At 43.1% G+C, this 19,224-nt stretch overlaps 1 protein-coding gene across 3 annotated transcripts in view; it reads right to left on the reverse strand.

The window, feature by feature from the left end:
• MICU1 (mitochondrial calcium uptake 1) overlaps window positions 1-19,224 on the reverse strand; it is a 107,497-nt gene that overhangs the window by 64,280 nt on the left and 23,993 nt on the right. For all 3 annotated transcript variants that reach the window (XM_086616502.1, XM_086616500.1, XM_086616501.1), the window contains exons 4-6: window positions 17,314-17,497; window positions 10,128-10,290; window positions 1,127-1,170 (exon numbers count right to left, since the gene is read on the reverse strand). In XM_086616502.1, the coding sequence (XP_086472628.1) occupies window positions 1,127-1,170; window positions 10,128-10,290; window positions 17,314-17,497 (391 nt within the window). The remainder of the gene's footprint in view (window positions 1-1,126; window positions 1,171-10,127; window positions 10,291-17,313; window positions 17,498-19,224) is intronic.

Raw genomic sequence — 19,224 nt, forward strand, 5'->3', positions numbered from 1 at the left:
CCTTCCAATTGTCTGTTTTCAAGCAAAATCTCGCTCTGCTGCCTGGGTAACCAGAGCACTTGTACAGGGCTGATGACAGGGACCTCAGGTATCTGAGCACCTTCTTTCTTTACCTTTCCCTACTAAACACAAAACAAGACAGGGAACTGCACGTGTTCAGCCCACGCTGTGTTTATATAAAGCCTTAAATACATTTTTTTCGGTGTCAAGGCTTTCTGGAAATGCTGTTCACCGTGTCAGGCGCATCACTCAGCAGTGAAGCGATCAGATTCTGACTTCCCTTTGGAAAAAACAGAACCTTGACTTCCAGATGATGCAAGTGAAATGAAAACATAGCTAAAAGCTGGAGTACTGTTATGTGTCCATGGTGATATGATGGAAAATTAACTAACCTGCAATTATCTGCATGAAGTCAGCGTGAGCTGCTCATCCTAGGGCCAGAGCTGCCTTTACTGTGCTCCTCCATACCAGGGGGATTTACAGTGTGGTTAACTGGGTCTCGGATTTGCATAATAACAGGTAGGAAGCTGCACGGCTCCACTTACACAGGCAGACAAAACTAGATCAGAGTTTGCTCAACATTTTACCAACACGTATCGCGACAGCGCAAACATCCGCAACAGTCGGGTACCGCTCTAGGAAGGACCTAGGCTTCAAAAGGGGAACAGAGGAAGGGTGTTTGATAGAGGGGGGGAAATACATGCTTGGGATGCAGATAAAAACACAGGAGTGTCTCCTTCCTTCAGGAATCCAGAGATGAGTCTGGAAGGGAAAGGTCGAACGAGTTCTCCCTGAAATAGCGTTAACTTGTGGGGCTCTCATACAGTCATAAAGAAGCATCAAGGCAATGCAATTATAACCTATAATTTCCTGGCCTACCAGTACATAAGAGATAGCACTCTGTCTGTATACATTAAAATAAGACCCCTCTAAAAAAATTAATAATCAAATTTTTTCTCATTGTCATTACATAAAAAGCACTGCAATGCTACTTAACAATGAAAAGCTCAGAAGAGAATACTTCAAACACTTCATTTAACTTACACCCACATGCAGATAATAAATAAAGGACTCCAGGCTAAAAAAACCATTGAATAATACACACTTAATAGTCTCATGTGCTCACCTTCCCATCATAGCGTTTCACTATAAACTGATCCAGGCCCAGGTCTGAAAGAAAGAAAAAAAAAAAGATACTGTAAAAAAAATGCTCTTAGAGTGTAAAAGTAAGCATTTCTTGGGTCTTCTCTTCAAGTGGGGATTAGAAAATTGAATGTACTGTCTGAATGACATCAGGGGAAAGCATAAGGACAAAGAAGGAATTTTTTTTTTGGCTTCATACATTTTATACTTTGTATTTTGATCATGAAAGACAACAAACTCACAGCATCAGAGAAGAAAACCTCCTTCTTGCAGAGGCAATAGGAGCACAGCTTTCAGTGTCTCTTGAGAACCTAAAATCCTCACCCCGAAGTGGAAGATTTCTGCACTATTACTAGGCAAACATTTCACCCATGACGCTCCATGTAAATGCATGCTCTTAAAGCTCTTACTGTTTTTAATAACACCTTCTGAATGGCTCACAAAAGGGAAAACAAAAGAACTGTTCCCATAATTGATTGGGATATCCTCAAATAAATCCCAAACTTGTTCATATTTTAGCATAAAATTGCTCATAAGTACATTTTAAAAGGAGATAAGTTGTAGCTGCATTCATAGAAGGCGGTGAGCACTTTAGCAAAAACCGCATTTTGGAGAAAGGCAAGGAGAGGAATTAGTTACACTAGTAAATTCAATCTTTCATACCATCACAAAATGGTTTTTCTATCTTGGAGAGAAAAAAAAAAAATCCCTGCATTTGCAGAGTTAAGACACACAGCTCTCCATCTAATCCACAACGCCTGGCAGGCTATACGTACACTGATAAATGCACGTATAAGCAAGATGACAAAAATATTCAGGAAGATTAATTATTTGAGCTTTGCAATCCAAAGCCAGAAAGATGCACTCTGAGAGGAGACTAAGCAGAACTCAAACTGAGCACTTCCAGTGATTTAGGAGACCATGGGACGATTTTTGGTTCTCTGAAGAATAAAACCCCTCAGAAGAGCCACATCCCATGTGTTTTCTGCCATTGTTCATGATAATTATCACATCCTCATTTCAAATTAAATTACAGAAAGATGGAAAGAATAAAATAAAACCTCTCTCACGCCTGCTGCATCACCTGCTCACGAAGGAGGATAATAAAAGCCTTCCCATCTACTGGAAAGGTCCAGTGGTTACAGAAAATGGAGTTTTTAATTGCGCCAGGGTAACCTCCTTGACCTTTCTGAACCAAAGCAGCTAGAACTCCTCCATCACCAATTTCCAAGGTCAAGGCAATTGGCAGAGGGCTTTCTGAATTTGTGAACAGCCAGGTCAGAAAGCACCTTCTCAATATTTGTGAGCCCAACAGAGTGAAAACCGCATGTTCATATGCATTTTCAGACTTTCATCTTCTCCTGAAGAATTCTTTCCTCAAAAGTTGTGGATATCAACGCAGTACATTTGGAGGCAGGATTCATTAATACACATGCTCATTTGACCAGAGCATAATAAAGCATAATTATGACCAGTGCCATAATAAAGTCATTTCTCAAGCACACCTCCTATTCCCATGCCAGGAAATAGTGTTGTAAGACATATCCCTGACAGCCCGACGTTACACATACACTCACAGAAAGCTAAAAAAGGACACAGGTTAAAAATAGGAAGTGAAAGTATGTCTTAATAGCACACACACCACCCCATGCCCCCCCCCCCCCCACAACTGGACACTACTGCTGGGAAAGCAAACAGGTTTCAAAAGAGACCCAAAACGAACAGATGCTCGTGTAGATGAACAGGAGGAAAAGATGAACTAACAACCGGTTTGTTTTATACCTATATAAAATAAGTATCATAGATAGTTCTAAATATTTATATAACATATAATACTAAAATATTTTTATAATGCATAATAAATAATAATAAATATACAGGACTGTATGTACATTAAAAAGTTATTAAAAACAGCCAAATGACACCTAAAAAGGCAGAATACAACTACTTATGCTAAAGGAAAAGGCTCGTATTATGAACTCTGTGCTCGCCACAGATGTCACATGAGGTGGGCAAAAGGGAAGGCGACGGGGGAGTATGACTGGAGGGAATAAAAAAGCACCTCAAGAGTTTAATAGCAATAAATTACAATAATGATGGAGTCAGCAAAAGCAAAACACGCTGGTGTAATCAGGAATTTTGAATACAGAATAGTTTGCCTCCAGACTGGGGTTGGTCCAGCCTCATTCACCTAAGCACAGAGATGTTTGTTTCCATGTGTTTCCTCAATTGCTGTGGCATTCAAGGAAAAGACACAGAAAAACAAAGCATTTGGGTAACTCGAGACCATTCCTGCGAAGGACAGAGCGATGGACCTTGACTTACATATGGCTTTTCTGTAACTGCATCCAAACCCTCATGCCAGGTGTAGGAGCTGCCAGGTCTGTCCTCGAGCTTAAGAGCTTTGAGCATTTCATTATTTGCCAAGAAAACGCTTATAACACCAGAGCAGTTACAGAAATTTAGTTATCATCACCTAGATCATGTCAGCCTCCTCTGACACACCCCATCTGACACGAGGCACATATACAACCGTGGTTCGTGCCTGTCTCTGAGATCACAGTGAGACATTTAGATGAAAGTGCAGCACAAAAATGTGTCACTTGTGCTGCCGCCTTTTTTAAGGTCATTGTATCTGGTCAATGCCCCGGAAGGCAGCGCTACCTATCGCAAGCACAAGCATATTGGTTCACATCAGTGTGTTATGCTCACCCTTTCTGCCAGCCGTGCACCACGGTATCTCCTCTGCTGCATTAACGAAGCTGTATGCTTAAGTCCCTTTGTAAAATTCCCCTTACAATACCTCCAGACAGAATAATCTAATTCAAAACCTGAAAAAGGGCATTTATATGTTCGAGGCATACAGTTTTACTTGATACATCTTCGTTTTTCCAACATACTTCTTTTTATGGACTTAGCTAGTCCATAAAGACTGGGCAAGTCTTTAATCTTAGAAGTTGACAAAAGGAAGCCAAGAGGAACCATTGCCTGATGCCTGTGTTCTTCTTTCTTTATATTACATAAAAAACTCAAAAGGCTTTTCCTCCAAGACATTACAATAGGAATTCAGCGTTCCTGTAGGCTGGAGAGCTAATGGAAACACTGTATGAATAAGGACAATCACATCTGAACAGGGAAAGGAAACAATGTCAGTTATTACATCTCTTATTCAAAAAGCACTGTGTGAACTTCAAGCTACGGCAGGATCGTCTGTAAGTGATACACTCATAAAACAAATATTCCCTGGCTGGGCTATTGCCGACGAGCTGCAGGAACACAAGCTAATAGGCACGTTTAGCAGTAAAAAAAAAAATAAATCTTTTCCACCTTTCACTGAAAAGCAGGGGCTGAAATACTGTTCTCCCAGACACGGAGTAAAGGATTTCCTCCAAGAGAGACAGCGATGAAATCCAGAAATTGTTCCAGGAGGATACCTGGCTGCTTTACAAAGCTTCCCTGGGACCAAAGGCGGCACGACTCCAGATTGCCCAGCGACCACCCAGAGCAGCTGGGCTTCGGTGCTTGTTTCTGCACAAACAAATCCAGAGCTTTTGCCACGACCAGCCCCAGAATATGCCTTTTATCTACATGAAACACTGTACATCTCACCTTTCACTACACACCTGAATTATCAAAGCCTCTCTTGCTCCCCCAGCCAAGGGTTCTGCACCAGCCACTCACTTTTAGCAGCACCGATGGCGACCTGCAACCATTTCCAAATGTGCTTGCCGTAGCCAGCTTGCTTCTCATCTTCAAGTACCACTATGTATTACTCCTACAAATTCTGATACCATCAGAGGATCCAAAGAAACAGCAGCACGGCTGTGGAGTAGCTAAGCAAGTGGCATCACTGTAAGTGTTATTTCAGATGAGAATAAAGGCCCCCACTCTTACCCATGTGATGGTACTTTCACAGCACTCTAAAATTAAAAATATTTCAAAGTGACTTACATTCAGTGTCTGCCACAACAGGGAAAAAGGGTGTTCAACAGGAGAAAAATATTCTCTGTGTTTTTCTTTTTGGGCTGGGGAGGATGTTCTAATGGAGAAGGGATAATTTACGTAAAGGGAAAAAAAACACAGAATAACCTGCTGTTACTCTTGTTCAGCTCTAATCAAATTTAAAGTCAAACACTTATCATATTTCTATTAAGAAAAACATACATGCCACAGATTCACTCAAAACTAGCTAATTACCACACTTGATAAATAGCTAAACAATTACTAAGCTCTTCATGTTACCCTGTGGAAAAAAAAAGCCATGGGCAGCAGATGAAAAATGGCAGTTTAAAAAAAATATTTAACAAACCGACTTCCAGAAGAACAATTATACTATGCCAACACCACAGCTGAGATCAATTAGAAACCATCATGATTTCTTCTGGGGTGTCAGCAGTTTTCAGCTGATGGAAAAACCTTTTCAACTCCTTCTAGTCTTTTTATCCTTGTCAGATTTTTCACATTATTTGGGTGACATTTACTCACCACCTGCTTTTCCTTTCCCATTCCTTGATATAAAACAAGGACTCTTTCTTTCAAGTAGATGAGCAAAAAGGGCTAATTACCAAGACTGAAGAGCCTGCTAACCACGCATGCAACAAGCTACATCACAGGAGGAGAAAACGCTGGACCAAGTTTTCCCCTCTAGAGCTGTAACCCAGCTTCTGATTTCCGTGTGAGTATTTTCCCCTGAATTCAAAATGTAATCTGCAGGCAAACAGTGAGCTGCCCGAGATTTCTCAAGGGATAACACTCTCAGGTTTGTGTTAAAGTCCAGAACTACTTTGCCCAACTAACTACTCCGCTCCCATTTGTCACAGCTCATGATTGCTGGTTCTACAGAAGATCAGATCCACATTTTGTAAACTTAGCTCAAAATAACAAATAATCACTCAAGCATTGCAACAATCCAGAACCCAGCTGCTCATAAAGTCCAGATATAAAAACCTCCAACCTTTAAAAACCAGGAATCAAGCTATATGGTCTGATCAAGTCACCAGACATCGGCTCCGTCTTTCACAGCTCCTCTCCGACACTGTCCTGCGAGCAGGGGCTGCAAGGGCACAGCTGCTGCTTTTGGCTGAGCTTCGACACCACGTTCACTGTTTCTTGCAGACAAAAATTAAAAAAAAAAACTTCCAGTGCATTTCCAAGACTTCAGCTATTTGGGCTGCTGCAGAGCATGGTGGATCTTGAAAGGCATCTTTTATGTGGCAGGAGTTTGGGTTAACCAGGGAGGTTAACACGGGGATTGAAGAGCAAGATCGGTTTTTGGGTATAATCGGTCTTCGTTACAGTGTGCTGCAATGAGATATGAAGCCTTTTTTTTTTGTTACTTCTTTTTATCCTCACTATAACGGCTCCAAAAAACCCTGGTGCTGGCTTAATATGCCACAGCTCTTTTTTAGTCCAGGATGCCCCAAAGTACTTGTTTCCCCCAGGAAAACAACGAGTGCAGAAAAGAAACAGAGAAACTTGGGGAAATGGAGGATGACTTGGCAGGTCCAAGCACTTGGAAACATCCAGGTAGGCCAACAGCTACGTAGGGCTACAGAGAACGCAGCATCAGCGACCTGTGAGTACCAGGCATGGTTACAGCTCCTGTGAAGTGTCGTGGCTACATACACCTCTTTCAGCAAAAGTCCATGCTGCCTCAAATTGCTGCAACATCTAAAAACGGGGTTTTTGCAAATCCTTACCCTTCCCACCAGTGACTGAGAGGCAGTATTTTCAGCTGGTTTTGGGCTAGGGTACTAAGCGAGCACCAGGTATAAAGCAACCATCCCTGCTCATCCAGCCTTGGAGACGAGCTACCTCTTGGGTACCAGAGGAGGTGGGAGGAAAACACACCACAGGACTGCAGGGAGCAGATATCACTGCCCACGCTTCTCTTGGCACTTGGACTTTCCAGATAGCATATAAAGAAACGTATTTAATTTTATTTTTAAAGCAGCTTCCAAGTTTAATGCCATTCTTTGGCTTATTCTGACACACATTTCCAAGCTCAGCAAGAGCGTGTCACAACTTAAGCACAGTTTGCCTGCTTGAGAAAGCTACAGCAGAAAGTTTTACTGAACTATTAAGAGAAAGCAATATTCTGGAGCTAATGAATTGGCATTCATTTTCCCCAAGCTAGCAAAACGCAGTCTAGAATTCAGCTGACGCTTTATTGACAATAAATCAAACTTTCCCTTATGTCACCCATAAAAATGAATCAAGTATATGATATCTCGCAGTAGATTAGTGGTTTAAAAATAAACACAACGGGGACTTAGATCCTCATTACTCCGTATCACTTATATTCCACACTATTTTCTCTCCATAAAATGGCAGACACATCAACAAGTTACTCACTGAAATTACGACCAGCATCTTGAGCATTCAGAGCATCCCCTGCCTTGCTCATATCTTGGACCGCTTACACAGGACCATATTAATTCACAGGACTAGAAGGTGATTACTTTGCCACAAAAACGCCACTCATGGAAAACCTCGGGGTCAGTGGGACTGTAGAAAATAACTTTCAATTCAGTTTAAACATGTATGATTACAGTGGGCTACATCACTACCTGAAGAAGATTTCCAAGGAGCACTCGGGGCTATGTCACAACCCAAAGAAGCTCCGTGGGACGAAGGCAGGATGTTCCAGCTCTGGTGGAGGGCACACCCGTGTCGTGACTAAGGGAGAAAGAATCCCTGGCATTTCCCTACTAATGTATAATCTAGATTATCCTATGAGTCAGAAGTACCAAATGGATGTAAAGTACAGAAACAAACCAGCAGGTAGCAGTCTTTGACTTCAACTTCTGATTTTAAAATCAGACCTATCTATCTTTTTTTTTTTTCTTTCTTTTTTACTAGCAGCTTTTAAAACGTTTGGGAACAAAGTTATGGCTGGTTTGACTTTACTGTAGCATTAAATGTTTTACTGTTCTACTGTTCATTATGTATTAAAAAAGCATTTACAGGGATTGTCGGGATGTACAGCACTTGTACGGAACAACCATCCCAGCAGCAGCTTTGTCTAGAAGCAAGTCCATGACAGTAACGTTCCTCAAGATAGATTTTTCAAACCAACAAGCTATCAGATGCCCATGCTCCTGCTTTGCCTGCTGACGGGCAGCCAAAACTCAATTTCCATCCCATTCCACTTTCCCAGAGCACCTGTACGTTATCACTAAGGTAATTTTCTTCCCTTATAGGCTGCTTTGTGTCACTGACTGGCAGCATTTGCAGGCACTTAAAGGCATGACAGGCTTCACAGGGCCATTTAAACTGCTCACCTAGCCAGGATAATAATAGTTACAGTGGAAAGTTAGTGGCTAAGACTGACAAATTATTTCCCATTAGTCACCTTCACTTGTCTCCAAAGTAGGGGTTTTCTGAGCGCTCTTCCACCTATTTTCTGCGCACAGTTTAAAACACACCAGGCACATGCATTGCATGGAAGAAGTGAGAATCAGATGTGCTGAAATTAAACATAAGATGTTTTCTATTTTTTAATCTGGTTGATTTAAAGACTCACACTCAACCAGGTCCTACTGCTTTCCAAATTACCAATTCAAGGAGCTTTAGATAGGTGAGATGGTAACACACAATTTCAGCATCTATGAACATTATCTTCTGTTTATTGCTCAAACTATTTCTTCACTGACTATGGAACCACGTAATTCATATGAAAACTACGGCCATTTTCAGAACTTGATCAAAACCCAAATATCAATTCACCAACATGCTTTTAACACTAATGCCAGGATTATTTTTAATTCCCTCCTGCACTCGCTTCACATTGTTGTTTTCTAAACACAAGTGTACACGGTATTTATTTAGCGGCTGTCACTTAAGACATCAAAACTGTTTCATAGTTCATACAGAAACCTCGCTCTCAAAAAGTTAACATTTGCAGGCTGAGGTTCTTTATTAATGCCTGCAGAGAGAAGAGGAGTTTTGACAAAAGCCTCTTTCATTCCTTGAGATGCACAGCAGGAGATCAAGAAACCTGATTTCCCACTTCTCACCCAAAACACCAATCTCCTCCAAAACAGACACAGGCAAAATCTCCTGCCATCCCACAAAACCCAACCTCTTACCAAATGCTCAGGACACAGCTTTCCAGAAAACACGGCGTCTGCTCTCCCACCTGTTGCCTGCCAAACCCTGACAGGTACCACAGCTGATGTGCTTCCTTGCAATCTGCAGAGAATCTGAAGCCAGAAGAGATGAGTCCCATCCTGGCCAGCAGCATCACAGCTCAGCCAGGCACGTGGGGCTGCCTGGACTCCTTTATTTCTAAGGTTTTCCTTGCCAAAGCAACCTCCTTTTGTAGGTTTTTGAATAGCTCTTAAAAAGTTTCAGTTGAAGGTTATCTTTCACTATTAAATATGCAAGAAAGTCACCTCATCTGCTCCTTGAGGGCTCACACCAACAAGACCTACTATGCTACAATAGCACTTCAGGCAACACAGAAGGGATCAGGCTAATTTTGGGGTTGGAGCATGGAGATGGAACAAAGCTTCAGGAGGCACTTCCTAGCCCTACCAATCGCAGGTTCCAAGCTCTCAAGCAGCATACCACAACGCTTCTGAACCTGAACTATCACCGTTATTTGGCAGCGCTGCTGCCAGTCAGCCGGGTGCCAGCCGGCACGGACACGCTGCGGGATCTGCTGGAGAGACGAGCGTGGCTTCTGCACGGCTGCGCTGGGAGCTTTCTGCCTCGCTCCTGCATTCCTCATACCCCCGTTATCCTTCTGCACATCGTCGCATTGCCATAACACACGGGTTGAGAACATCACTTATTTTTTTTTTCTTTCCACTGTGGCAGCAACTCTCCCTTCGTGCTGTACCTCCCAACGTAACGAGACAGACAACACCCAACAAGGCAATTGTTTGATGGGAAATATAAAGATCAGGCAAGCAGAGATCGGAGAGTTTATTCCCATTTGCTGGATTAGTCCCTCCAATTACAACACACACATCACTTACTTTCCGGTTGCTTTTCATTAGGGGTTATCGATCTCACAAAATCCTGTGGTGTCATGAAAACCTCCGATTCACCGTGCTCGTTTATAACTTTCAAAGTGGCGAAGTATCTGAAGATTTTGTCCGGCGTGGAGTAGGCTCTGATCCTGTTCTCATATTCCATCACCTGGAAATGAAATTTAACCAGCATTAGATGCATAAGGTTCCGCCCCCAACGTCTACCCTTATTCCTGTGAAGGTTTTGCCACATTGCAACAAAGTTGTGTGCAGCAACACAACACTTGAAAAAAATAACGCTGAAAGGGTCAAAATCCCTCCTATCCTCAGCCTTTGAACTACTAGGGAAATTGGAAGTATCAGCTCCTGATGTCTCAGGATTAAGAACAAACACAAAGAGTCTTTACTATTGATAAGTTTTGACTCTTCATGATTGGCAGTGAAAAAACAAATTAAGAAAACCCCTGAAGGTGCTCTTAAACACAAACATGAAAAAGCACTAGTGTCACATTTGTGGATCTAAAGCAGCTCAGCATTTTAACCACAGTGTTGATTTATGATTAATAAATGAAGTAAAAGAAAAGCCTTGGACAGTTGGGAGAGACCTTTACTTTCAAGCTGAGTCTTGGAAAAAACTACTTGGAGGCACAGCTGGCTGCTCAGTCACCCAACGTCATTTTTTCCTCTCTTTTATCACATTGGCAAAATTCTGCAGAAACTTCCTTCACTCAGTCCTCTTCTCCCCACCAATCTGTCACAAGCTAACTCCGCCAGTGGCCATTAATTTGTACCTGGAACTGTTTCTTCCCCAACACACACCAGGAATTAATCAAAGAAAACAGAAATCTTTTATAAACAAAATCACAACATAAGTCCACAAGGGAGGAAAAAGGCACAGAGACCTACACTTCATTATGCATTGGAGCAGAAAACTTTCCTTCTGAGTTCAGCTTTTTATTCCGGCATTATACACCATGTTTAACAGTCCATAATGTACTTGAAACCTTCAGTATTTTTGGCCAAGGGCCACAGGAGGAAAAAAAACTCACAACCAATGGTCTGCTCGAAGAGAACATGCAAGATCAAGGGTACTGCCAAGGCATCTGTAGATCATTTATGGCTCTGGTCCTGTTTCAGCCTTGTCCTTTACAACTGTTGTCCTCGAACAAGTTCTCCACCCCGATGTTTATCAGAAAGAAAACACCTTAATTTTTCATATTTATAGGATAAAACACGCCAAAGGCTTTTAATCCCTCAGTGCAAGCTTGGGTAGAGTAGCTGAGGAAAGCAGAGCCTCTCTCATGTGCACTTGTTCCAGCTCAGCTCTCCAGAAAATGCAACCAGGGAACAAGCAACACGCAGCAGAATGTCCTGCTGATATGGCTTTGACACTATCTAAAGCATTCTCCCTACTCTTCTTTGCATCACCATAGCTTTTTTTATAATCAAGCCCACCAGGAACGCACAAATGTCCTTGCATCAACCAAAACAACCCCGTAGGAAGAAGAAATAGGGAGAAAATTTTTGTCACTGCTCCCTTTTGTTACTAGCCTTTGCTCCTAGAATCAAACTTCATCCCATTTTTACTGCTTCGGTCGACAAGGTCCTCCAAAGATAAGGGCATTGGATCAAGAGCAATCGTTTTATTGCAAAGTTACAAGTCAACACCTACCAGCTGAACAGCAACAGTAAACGACAACATGGGCTTTTTCCTAGCTCTTTCCAGCTGCAAAGCTGCACGAGTCTCCTCTCCAACCAGGAGTCTTGGTTGGAGGAACCAACAGTTCCCTCCAGCCATGACACCCTTTCGACACAGCCTGCTTTCCAGCTAAAACACTTGTCTGCCTGAGACTTCACTTACACCTGATTTTCCAAGACGGTGGAATAATTTCTTGCAAGGCACTATCAAGTGCTTTGCTTCAACCCAGCTAGTTAAGCTGCACCTCTTCTACTCAACAACTCCACTGCTGCACCAGAGACATCAGTCTTGACATTTCTGCCAGAAAAAACATGTTGCAGCCCATTTGACTTTGCATCTGTTCTGGATCTTTCCTCTGTGTCTAAGATCTTTACTAAGGTGCTACTGACAGGCCTGTTGCTGTCAGATACTTTTCTTCTCACTTTTGGAAGTAGGTATTGCCGTTGTTCATCACCTGACATCTTTGCCAAGACTCCTCCTTACCAGTCCAGCAACTTGACTGCCAATTTTTTCTTCTCCCAAGCTCGGGGTGATCCTCAAGGCCCCTGCTTTATTGATTTAAGAAGCCTACCTTCTGCTTCAGCTTTGGGCACAGTGATTCTCCAAAATCCCACTCAGATCCATGTCGCACCTTCAAGTCCACCACAATCATCACTTGCAACAGAAGCGAAGTGTCCATTGACCACGTGGCCCTTTCCTAGATCATTTGCCATCCCATCTTCCATCCACACGTACCGCAAATGAAAAACTTCCATGGATGACTGCCAGTCACTCGTAAGGATGCAATTTTGAACATGCAGCTGTGAAGCAGGGTGGGTCAGTCTCTTGCTCAAAAGCCACGTGTGGCTCCCAAAATGATGTGGCGTGGCTCCTAAAAGCCTACTAATGACACAGGCTAAAAAAGGTCTCGTGTCTCAGCATGCAGCACAACCACCCCAGGCAGGTCTGCAAACCCCGAGGTTTGTCCCTATGCAGTCTATGGTTTCATGAGAAATATCAGAGTGGTTTGGGGCTTCCTCTCCTCCAACAAAAGCAGCTGAATGCCCTTAAAAAATAGGACCTAAGCGTGCAGCAGGTGGGGAAGTGACCATCCCATTTTGGATTAGGTCCCAGGGCAGCATCAGACAGCAAAAAAGGAAATTAAGGATTCTTAATGACCATCATCTTCCAATGCAAAGTTTGCTACATTTGGTCAAAGAGAGCTGAGCTGACCTAGCATCTCCATGCAAGCTCAAAGCAGCCCCTCTAAGCCCACTGCAGTATGAAAAACGGATGTTACCTGTTAAGCAATTTGAGTTTCAGATCTAGAAGGGAACGTGATTATGTGCAGTTGCTCAAAGTTTCACGGGAAGCTACTGTTAGTTTTAATTCATAGAATGGTTTGGGTTGGAAGGAACCTCAAAGATCATCTAGTTCCAACCCCCCTGTCATGGGCAGGGACACCCTGCACTACACCAGGTTGCCTAAAGCCTCATCCAACCTGGCCTTGAACACTTCCTGGGATGGGGCAGCCACAGCTTCTCTGGGCAACCTGTTCCAGTGCCTCACCACTCTTAATGTACAAAATTTCTTCCTTAGATCTCATCAAAATCTCCCCTCTTTCACTTTAAAGCCATTGCCCCTTGTCTTGTCACTATATGCCGTTGTAAAAAGTCCCTCTCCAATTTTTAAAAATTTTTATTATTTGCATCCTTTTGAGTTCCAGCAATTCACTGTGACATACACAAACCCACAATTTTCAGGACAAACATATTACTAAAACATTATGAGGAGCAACAGTCTTGAATAACTCTCAATCTAGACCAAAGAAGTAGAATCTAAAAATGCCTGTTTAGTATCTCACAAGCTGTTATTATCACAACCGAAATCACACTTCTTCCTCAAACCTCCCTAGGAGAAGTGAGCAAACCCAGCAACACTCCTTCCCTTTCGCCCGCAGCTGAACTCACAATTACCTCATTTTTGCTAACATGATCTAATCAGCTGGCAAAAACTAACAAATATGCTACAACCCATCCCTCTGACTTCCAGGCTGGATTGAACACGAAGCCAGGTCAAGAAAGGAACAGCCAAGACCCTGTAAACACTTATTTAAGACTGGGTGCTATACACAAAGTGAGTGATAACATAGGTGCCCTGATCTCAATATACAAATGTGGAGATTAAAAGAGTGTGTGTGTGTGTATTCAGGTGTACACACCACCCCTTGTCAGTGTTTTTGGGTTTTTTTTGGGGGGTTTGTTTTTTTTTTTTTTTTACACTACTTCTAAACAATCTGGACATAAAATCATCCCAGACAACTCCCTCCCTCCCACGACCTCTTGCCTATGAAATACTCCAAAATACTTTCCTGGCAAAGCATGCACCCAGGCAGCTGCCTTCCCCCAGCATGCACCAGTCCTTGATGCAGTGGACACCAGCCAAAAACTCTCATTCTGTCCCCAGAACTGCTGCCTCATGTAATCAGGGGCCTCCAGAAAGACATTATGTGACCAAAAGGGAAGAGTCCCTTTTTGGGATTTATTAATAGAGGAGGTACTGGAGGAGAAAGATGAGCAAGTAATCCCTGTTGCTCTACAAGAGCGAAGCTGCTGTTGAGACAGTCAATGTTTATGCTAAGTCTCAGGTTAAAAGGAAAAAAAATTAAATCCTGTGCAGACATGAAAACAAAGCTCTAAATTAACATTTCAATTCAATTCCAGAGCATCACTGGGGCCTCCCTGATCGTGTGGCTGAACAGGAACTCTGGCAGCCCAGCTCCACCGCACACATCTTAGCAGGGTAAATTAATTAAGATTCATTTTCTTTGGGTTTCCTACTGAACACGCATTAAAATGAAGTCTCAGCACGACTAATGCTCCTAAGGCAGCACACCTGCAGGATGCAGCACACACTGCAAGTGGATCTCGATAGAGCAGTCCTAATGCTGCATGCAAACTCTTTTAGCAAATTAATTAACACATCAGCCCACCCACATCATGTATTATCGCTCATTAGCCTTCAAACTGTAAAAGCACTCAAACAATCTTCTCCTTTCCTCCCTTATGCAGTCAGGACCTATAGATTGCATAGGCTGCAAGACAACGCGTGCCCTGGAACCAGCCACACACGATCCCAGGCCTGGCAGATGCCAAGTGATTTATGTTTCAACTTCCTCTTCACTGAATCACTACCCAAAATAGCACTGTCATGTCTAATTTATTATTTCACCACTAATCACCAACTTCATTAAAAGCAACATCAGGGTAACAAACAAGTGTTAAACACTTTCAATTAAGTTTAATTTTTTTTCTCTCAAGGAAAACGCCACACTATTTTCAATTCATTATAGGAAGAGCTGGAAAGGGTTTTTGCCGTGGGTTTTGTTGTTTTAATTTAAAACATATAGGAGAGACAGGAATTCCCTCGGCGCTACACAACTGATTAGGGGAGCAGGACATCCTGGGAGCAGCCCTGATTTTGAGTCGGGAGCTGGGGCACACCTTCCTCTGTCATCTGAGCTGGAAACATTCAAACATACCTTCTGAGATGACTCACTAGGTCAACTGCTGATCAAACACCGAGCCCACAACGGAGCTGCTCAAACATAAACACGGAACCCGGCACCTAGGAGACTGCCGGCTACATCCTGCATTAAATGAAGCAAAAGCAACGCCAGCATTCAGGTCACAGAAGGTACATTCTGTCTCAAGGCTGGAGAGAAAAGGGCTTATGTCAGCAAAAAGGTTGCGAGGTCTGTTTTAAACAGTGCTCTCCCTGCTGAAATCGCTGCTCCCGAGTTGAGCGCTGTAGAAGGAAGGCAGGCTGTGGATTGAGAAGGGATCCAGGCTGCACGTTGTTCCCACCGGATCTCTTGGGCACCCCTCCACGCCTGGCTCACATCTTATTTGGAAAGTATGGCCACGTTCCTCCCTGCCTAGTATGGGAAGGAAAGAGCTGGTCAATGTAGGCACATCTCCTAACAACTGGGATAAAAGTCCCCACTTCCAAACAAATGATCTCTGGCTTCCCTAGCCAGAAGCAACCAGCCACGTAAGACAAAAAAAAAAATAAAAAATCAATCATTGCATTCGCTGCATCAACAAATGTTCTTTTTGTAAAATTAAGAGTGTGGATGAAGGTGGATCGTTTCTCTGCTCTTTGCAACCTGCCTCTATCTGCTGATACTGGAAGAAATAACCCCCTTTTCTGGAGTGGTACTGGCAAAAGTCAAAGTTCTGCTGAAGCAGTCAGTACCTGACACCCAGTTGCCAAGCAAATAAGCAGATGCCAAGAATCCACGTTCCAGGACAATTCTGAATATCTCAGCGTAGTATCTTACAACGTAACTTCACTGAGCTGCCACCAGCATGTCACAACAAGAGAGTCGGGAGCCCCAAACACCACAAGGCACTTGCAATTTCAAGTTGTGTAATCTACTCTAACGAAGAACAGAATATGATTCAGCAACTTCAAAAGAAACATCTCTTAATTTTTTATGAAAAGCTGTTAAGCCACTATATACGACCATCCACAATTTAACAGCTAATGAGATGCAGCCTCCAGGATACAGACTTAAAATATAATTATCAGAAGCAAATCATACAGAAAGGAATTGTGAAGAGCATATACTCCTGTTCTCCTCTTTGGCACTGCAAAGATATTAAATCATCAAACACAGCCCAATAAAACCAGCATCTAGACAGCTTTACAAAATAAAATACTGCTGTCTGCCAGCTCTCAGTTACAGGACTCTCCATCAGACCAAATCGTACATCTTGTAACACCAGTGGTTACAGATAGTACCAAACTAGTCGTCAGACAGCTCTGATGAGCCCAAAGCTCTCAGGAGGGCCCACCAGCCAAGGCAGGTCACAAGTTGACAGTATACTTCATTACTCAAGCCTTGCTCCTCTTGAAAACGTGTCCAGTATGAAAATGAAATAGGCATAAGCACTAAGAGGGAGACATGACGACGAATAGGAAGTGAGGCTGTATGTCAATAACTATATTTACATGGAATAATTAAAAGGAAAATTAAAGTATGCCTTTCCTATAAACCTCTACTTCTTCCTACACACACTGTGTACGTTCATGGGCAAATGGATGGACTCAGAGACACACATAATGGATGCCCTAGATGGTTTAAAGTTTTTGCACTGATTCTTTAACTTTGCACGCACCACCCTCATCATCATCAAGGCAGGAGCCTTGATTTCTCAGTGAGCCACTTCTCCGACATCCAAGCGGAGATGTGAAAAGAGGTGCCCATTTCAGAGCATCAGTGCACTGTGCTTTCCAAACAGACAAGTTTCAACTGAAAAATTCACGGTGGCACGCCAAGAAAGTAGGTTCCCAAAAGAGGAAGGTCTTTCAGAAAACCAAGACAAATACAGAGCAAAAGCCAGACTCTACGCATGCGCTGCACCACAAACTGAACAAAATGTTCCGCGAGTGTTCTGCTTTCTTGCTGCAGTGCAACAGCTGCAGGTGCAGCACATCCAAGTTTGGTACCTTACGGTCCCTGAACCCGGAACGCTTCTTCTTCTTCCCTTCCGGCTGCGCCTCCTCGCCGCCCGATGCAACGGCCTTTCTACCCTCACCGTCGCTGCTCTCCTCCTCCTCCTCGTGCTTCACCTTCTCGCTCGGCTCCGTCCTCGGATCGTGTTTTACGGAGGATGAGTCTTCAGCGTAGGCCCTGTACAAGGAAAAAGAAAAGACAGGTTTAGGAAATTATTGAGAGGGGTGCTAAGGCTACGAAGATGGCCCTGCATGGCTGTCCCCGAATGAAACACTGTGTTACAGTACAGCGTGGAGGATTGCAAAGCAAAAGCAGTGATCAGTCACCTTGGGATACAGAATCATAGAATGATTTGTGTGCTTTTCCCTTTTTTCACTCAAATTTCCACCCTGTCACCCCAAACTCAAACTAATAATCACAGTATGTTTTCCCAGTCCGAGAACGCCACAGCAAACCACTCAGCGAATTATCGTACCCTCTCCCAAAAACTACACATGCAATATAGATTGGGAAGGGCATACCATACCCAAATACCTCCGCTAGTGCCAAATTGCAGCCCCGCTCCTCCAAAAAAGATTTATACAAAAGTGATAGAAATGTGTTGTACCATCAGCACAGCAGGATTCATCAAGAACAGTCTCCTTGTTTCAGCTCAACTGATTTATTTTCTATCTCCAGCAGCTGACAGGCTGTTTTATTTCCCTCTTCCACCAATGACTCTTCTAAACTCCAGTGCTACAGGATTTGTGACAACAAAAACTGGAGCTGTTTATCCTCAAGCTGGAAATACAACTCTGGCAGGGCAAAGGACTCCTTTTCCCTTGCTGTTCAAATACAAAGATTTTCAGCAACCCTGTTTGTAGACCAAGACTCAATATTCAAAATCACTCAGTCTAAGCCTTGAGCAACTCGCAGAGTTGCGACTGGCAAGCAGGTGGTTAAATAAAAAGCAGGATAAATCCATACGCCAAGCAACGCTATGGCTTCCCTGCGCTTTACTTGTAAAGCGGTTTATAACCAGACAGAGCTCCGACCACGCGAACATCAGCGGAACTATAATCTCTAAGGATACGTCGACACGTCACAAGCAACAAAGCGAACTGTTTGACAAAATTATTTCTCTTTCTGAAGGACTCAAACAGCTCAGGCAAACATCCCAGCCTGCCTGCAACGGAAGCGAAGCCGCCTTGACTTGGCATTCCTGGTGATTTCTTTTAGACTAATCGCAGGGTACGGGGCTCGCACACGGTTAGGTGCCACTCGTTAGCCAGCAGCCTTCAGATGAAGGCTGGTACTTCGGTACCCCCTGTAACTATGAACGTGGTCATTTACAGCTGTGTGAGTTTATTCAAAAAAGGCTGCCTCGGGAGAAAAACAAAGTAAGATTTGTGAAGCCTTCCAAGCTTTAAGCAAAAGGATACGCGTGTTTCATCCCACCAGTTTCCTGGAAAACACAGATGTGGTATGTAAAATTAACAGAGAAGAGTCTGTGCCTGTCTGCCCAGCAATACACAGCTTCACAGCAATCTCAGTGCATCATCTTCCAAGAAGAAACGAGGGTAGGTGCTTCTTCAATTAATTTAAATGCTGCCAAAATAAAAGACAACTCATTCCTTACCAGTACCCGATTAATTCACTAACAGTCACAGCACAGGACAGATGGGGAAGGCTAAAGAGCTCAAATCCTTCCACAGTACTGGTGGGAAGCAGAAACTTCATTATTCTAGAATAAACTCCCCAAGAGCATAGTAAGAATAAAGTGAATCATGAAGAAAGCAAATTAACTTTTGTTCATATGGTGACGACCACTTCCGCAAAGGCACTGAAAGCACTGGAACAGCCACCAAAATCCCAGTATGGCTTTGAAATGCAATCACCCACGGCACTACAGCTGGGTTAAGGCA

Source organism: Tauraco erythrolophus, chromosome 9, assembly GCF_009769465.1.
Source record: "Tauraco erythrolophus isolate bTauEry1 chromosome 9, bTauEry1.pri, whole genome shotgun sequence".
Classification (NCBI taxonomy): domain Eukaryota; kingdom Metazoa; phylum Chordata; class Aves; order Musophagiformes; family Musophagidae; genus Tauraco; species Tauraco erythrolophus.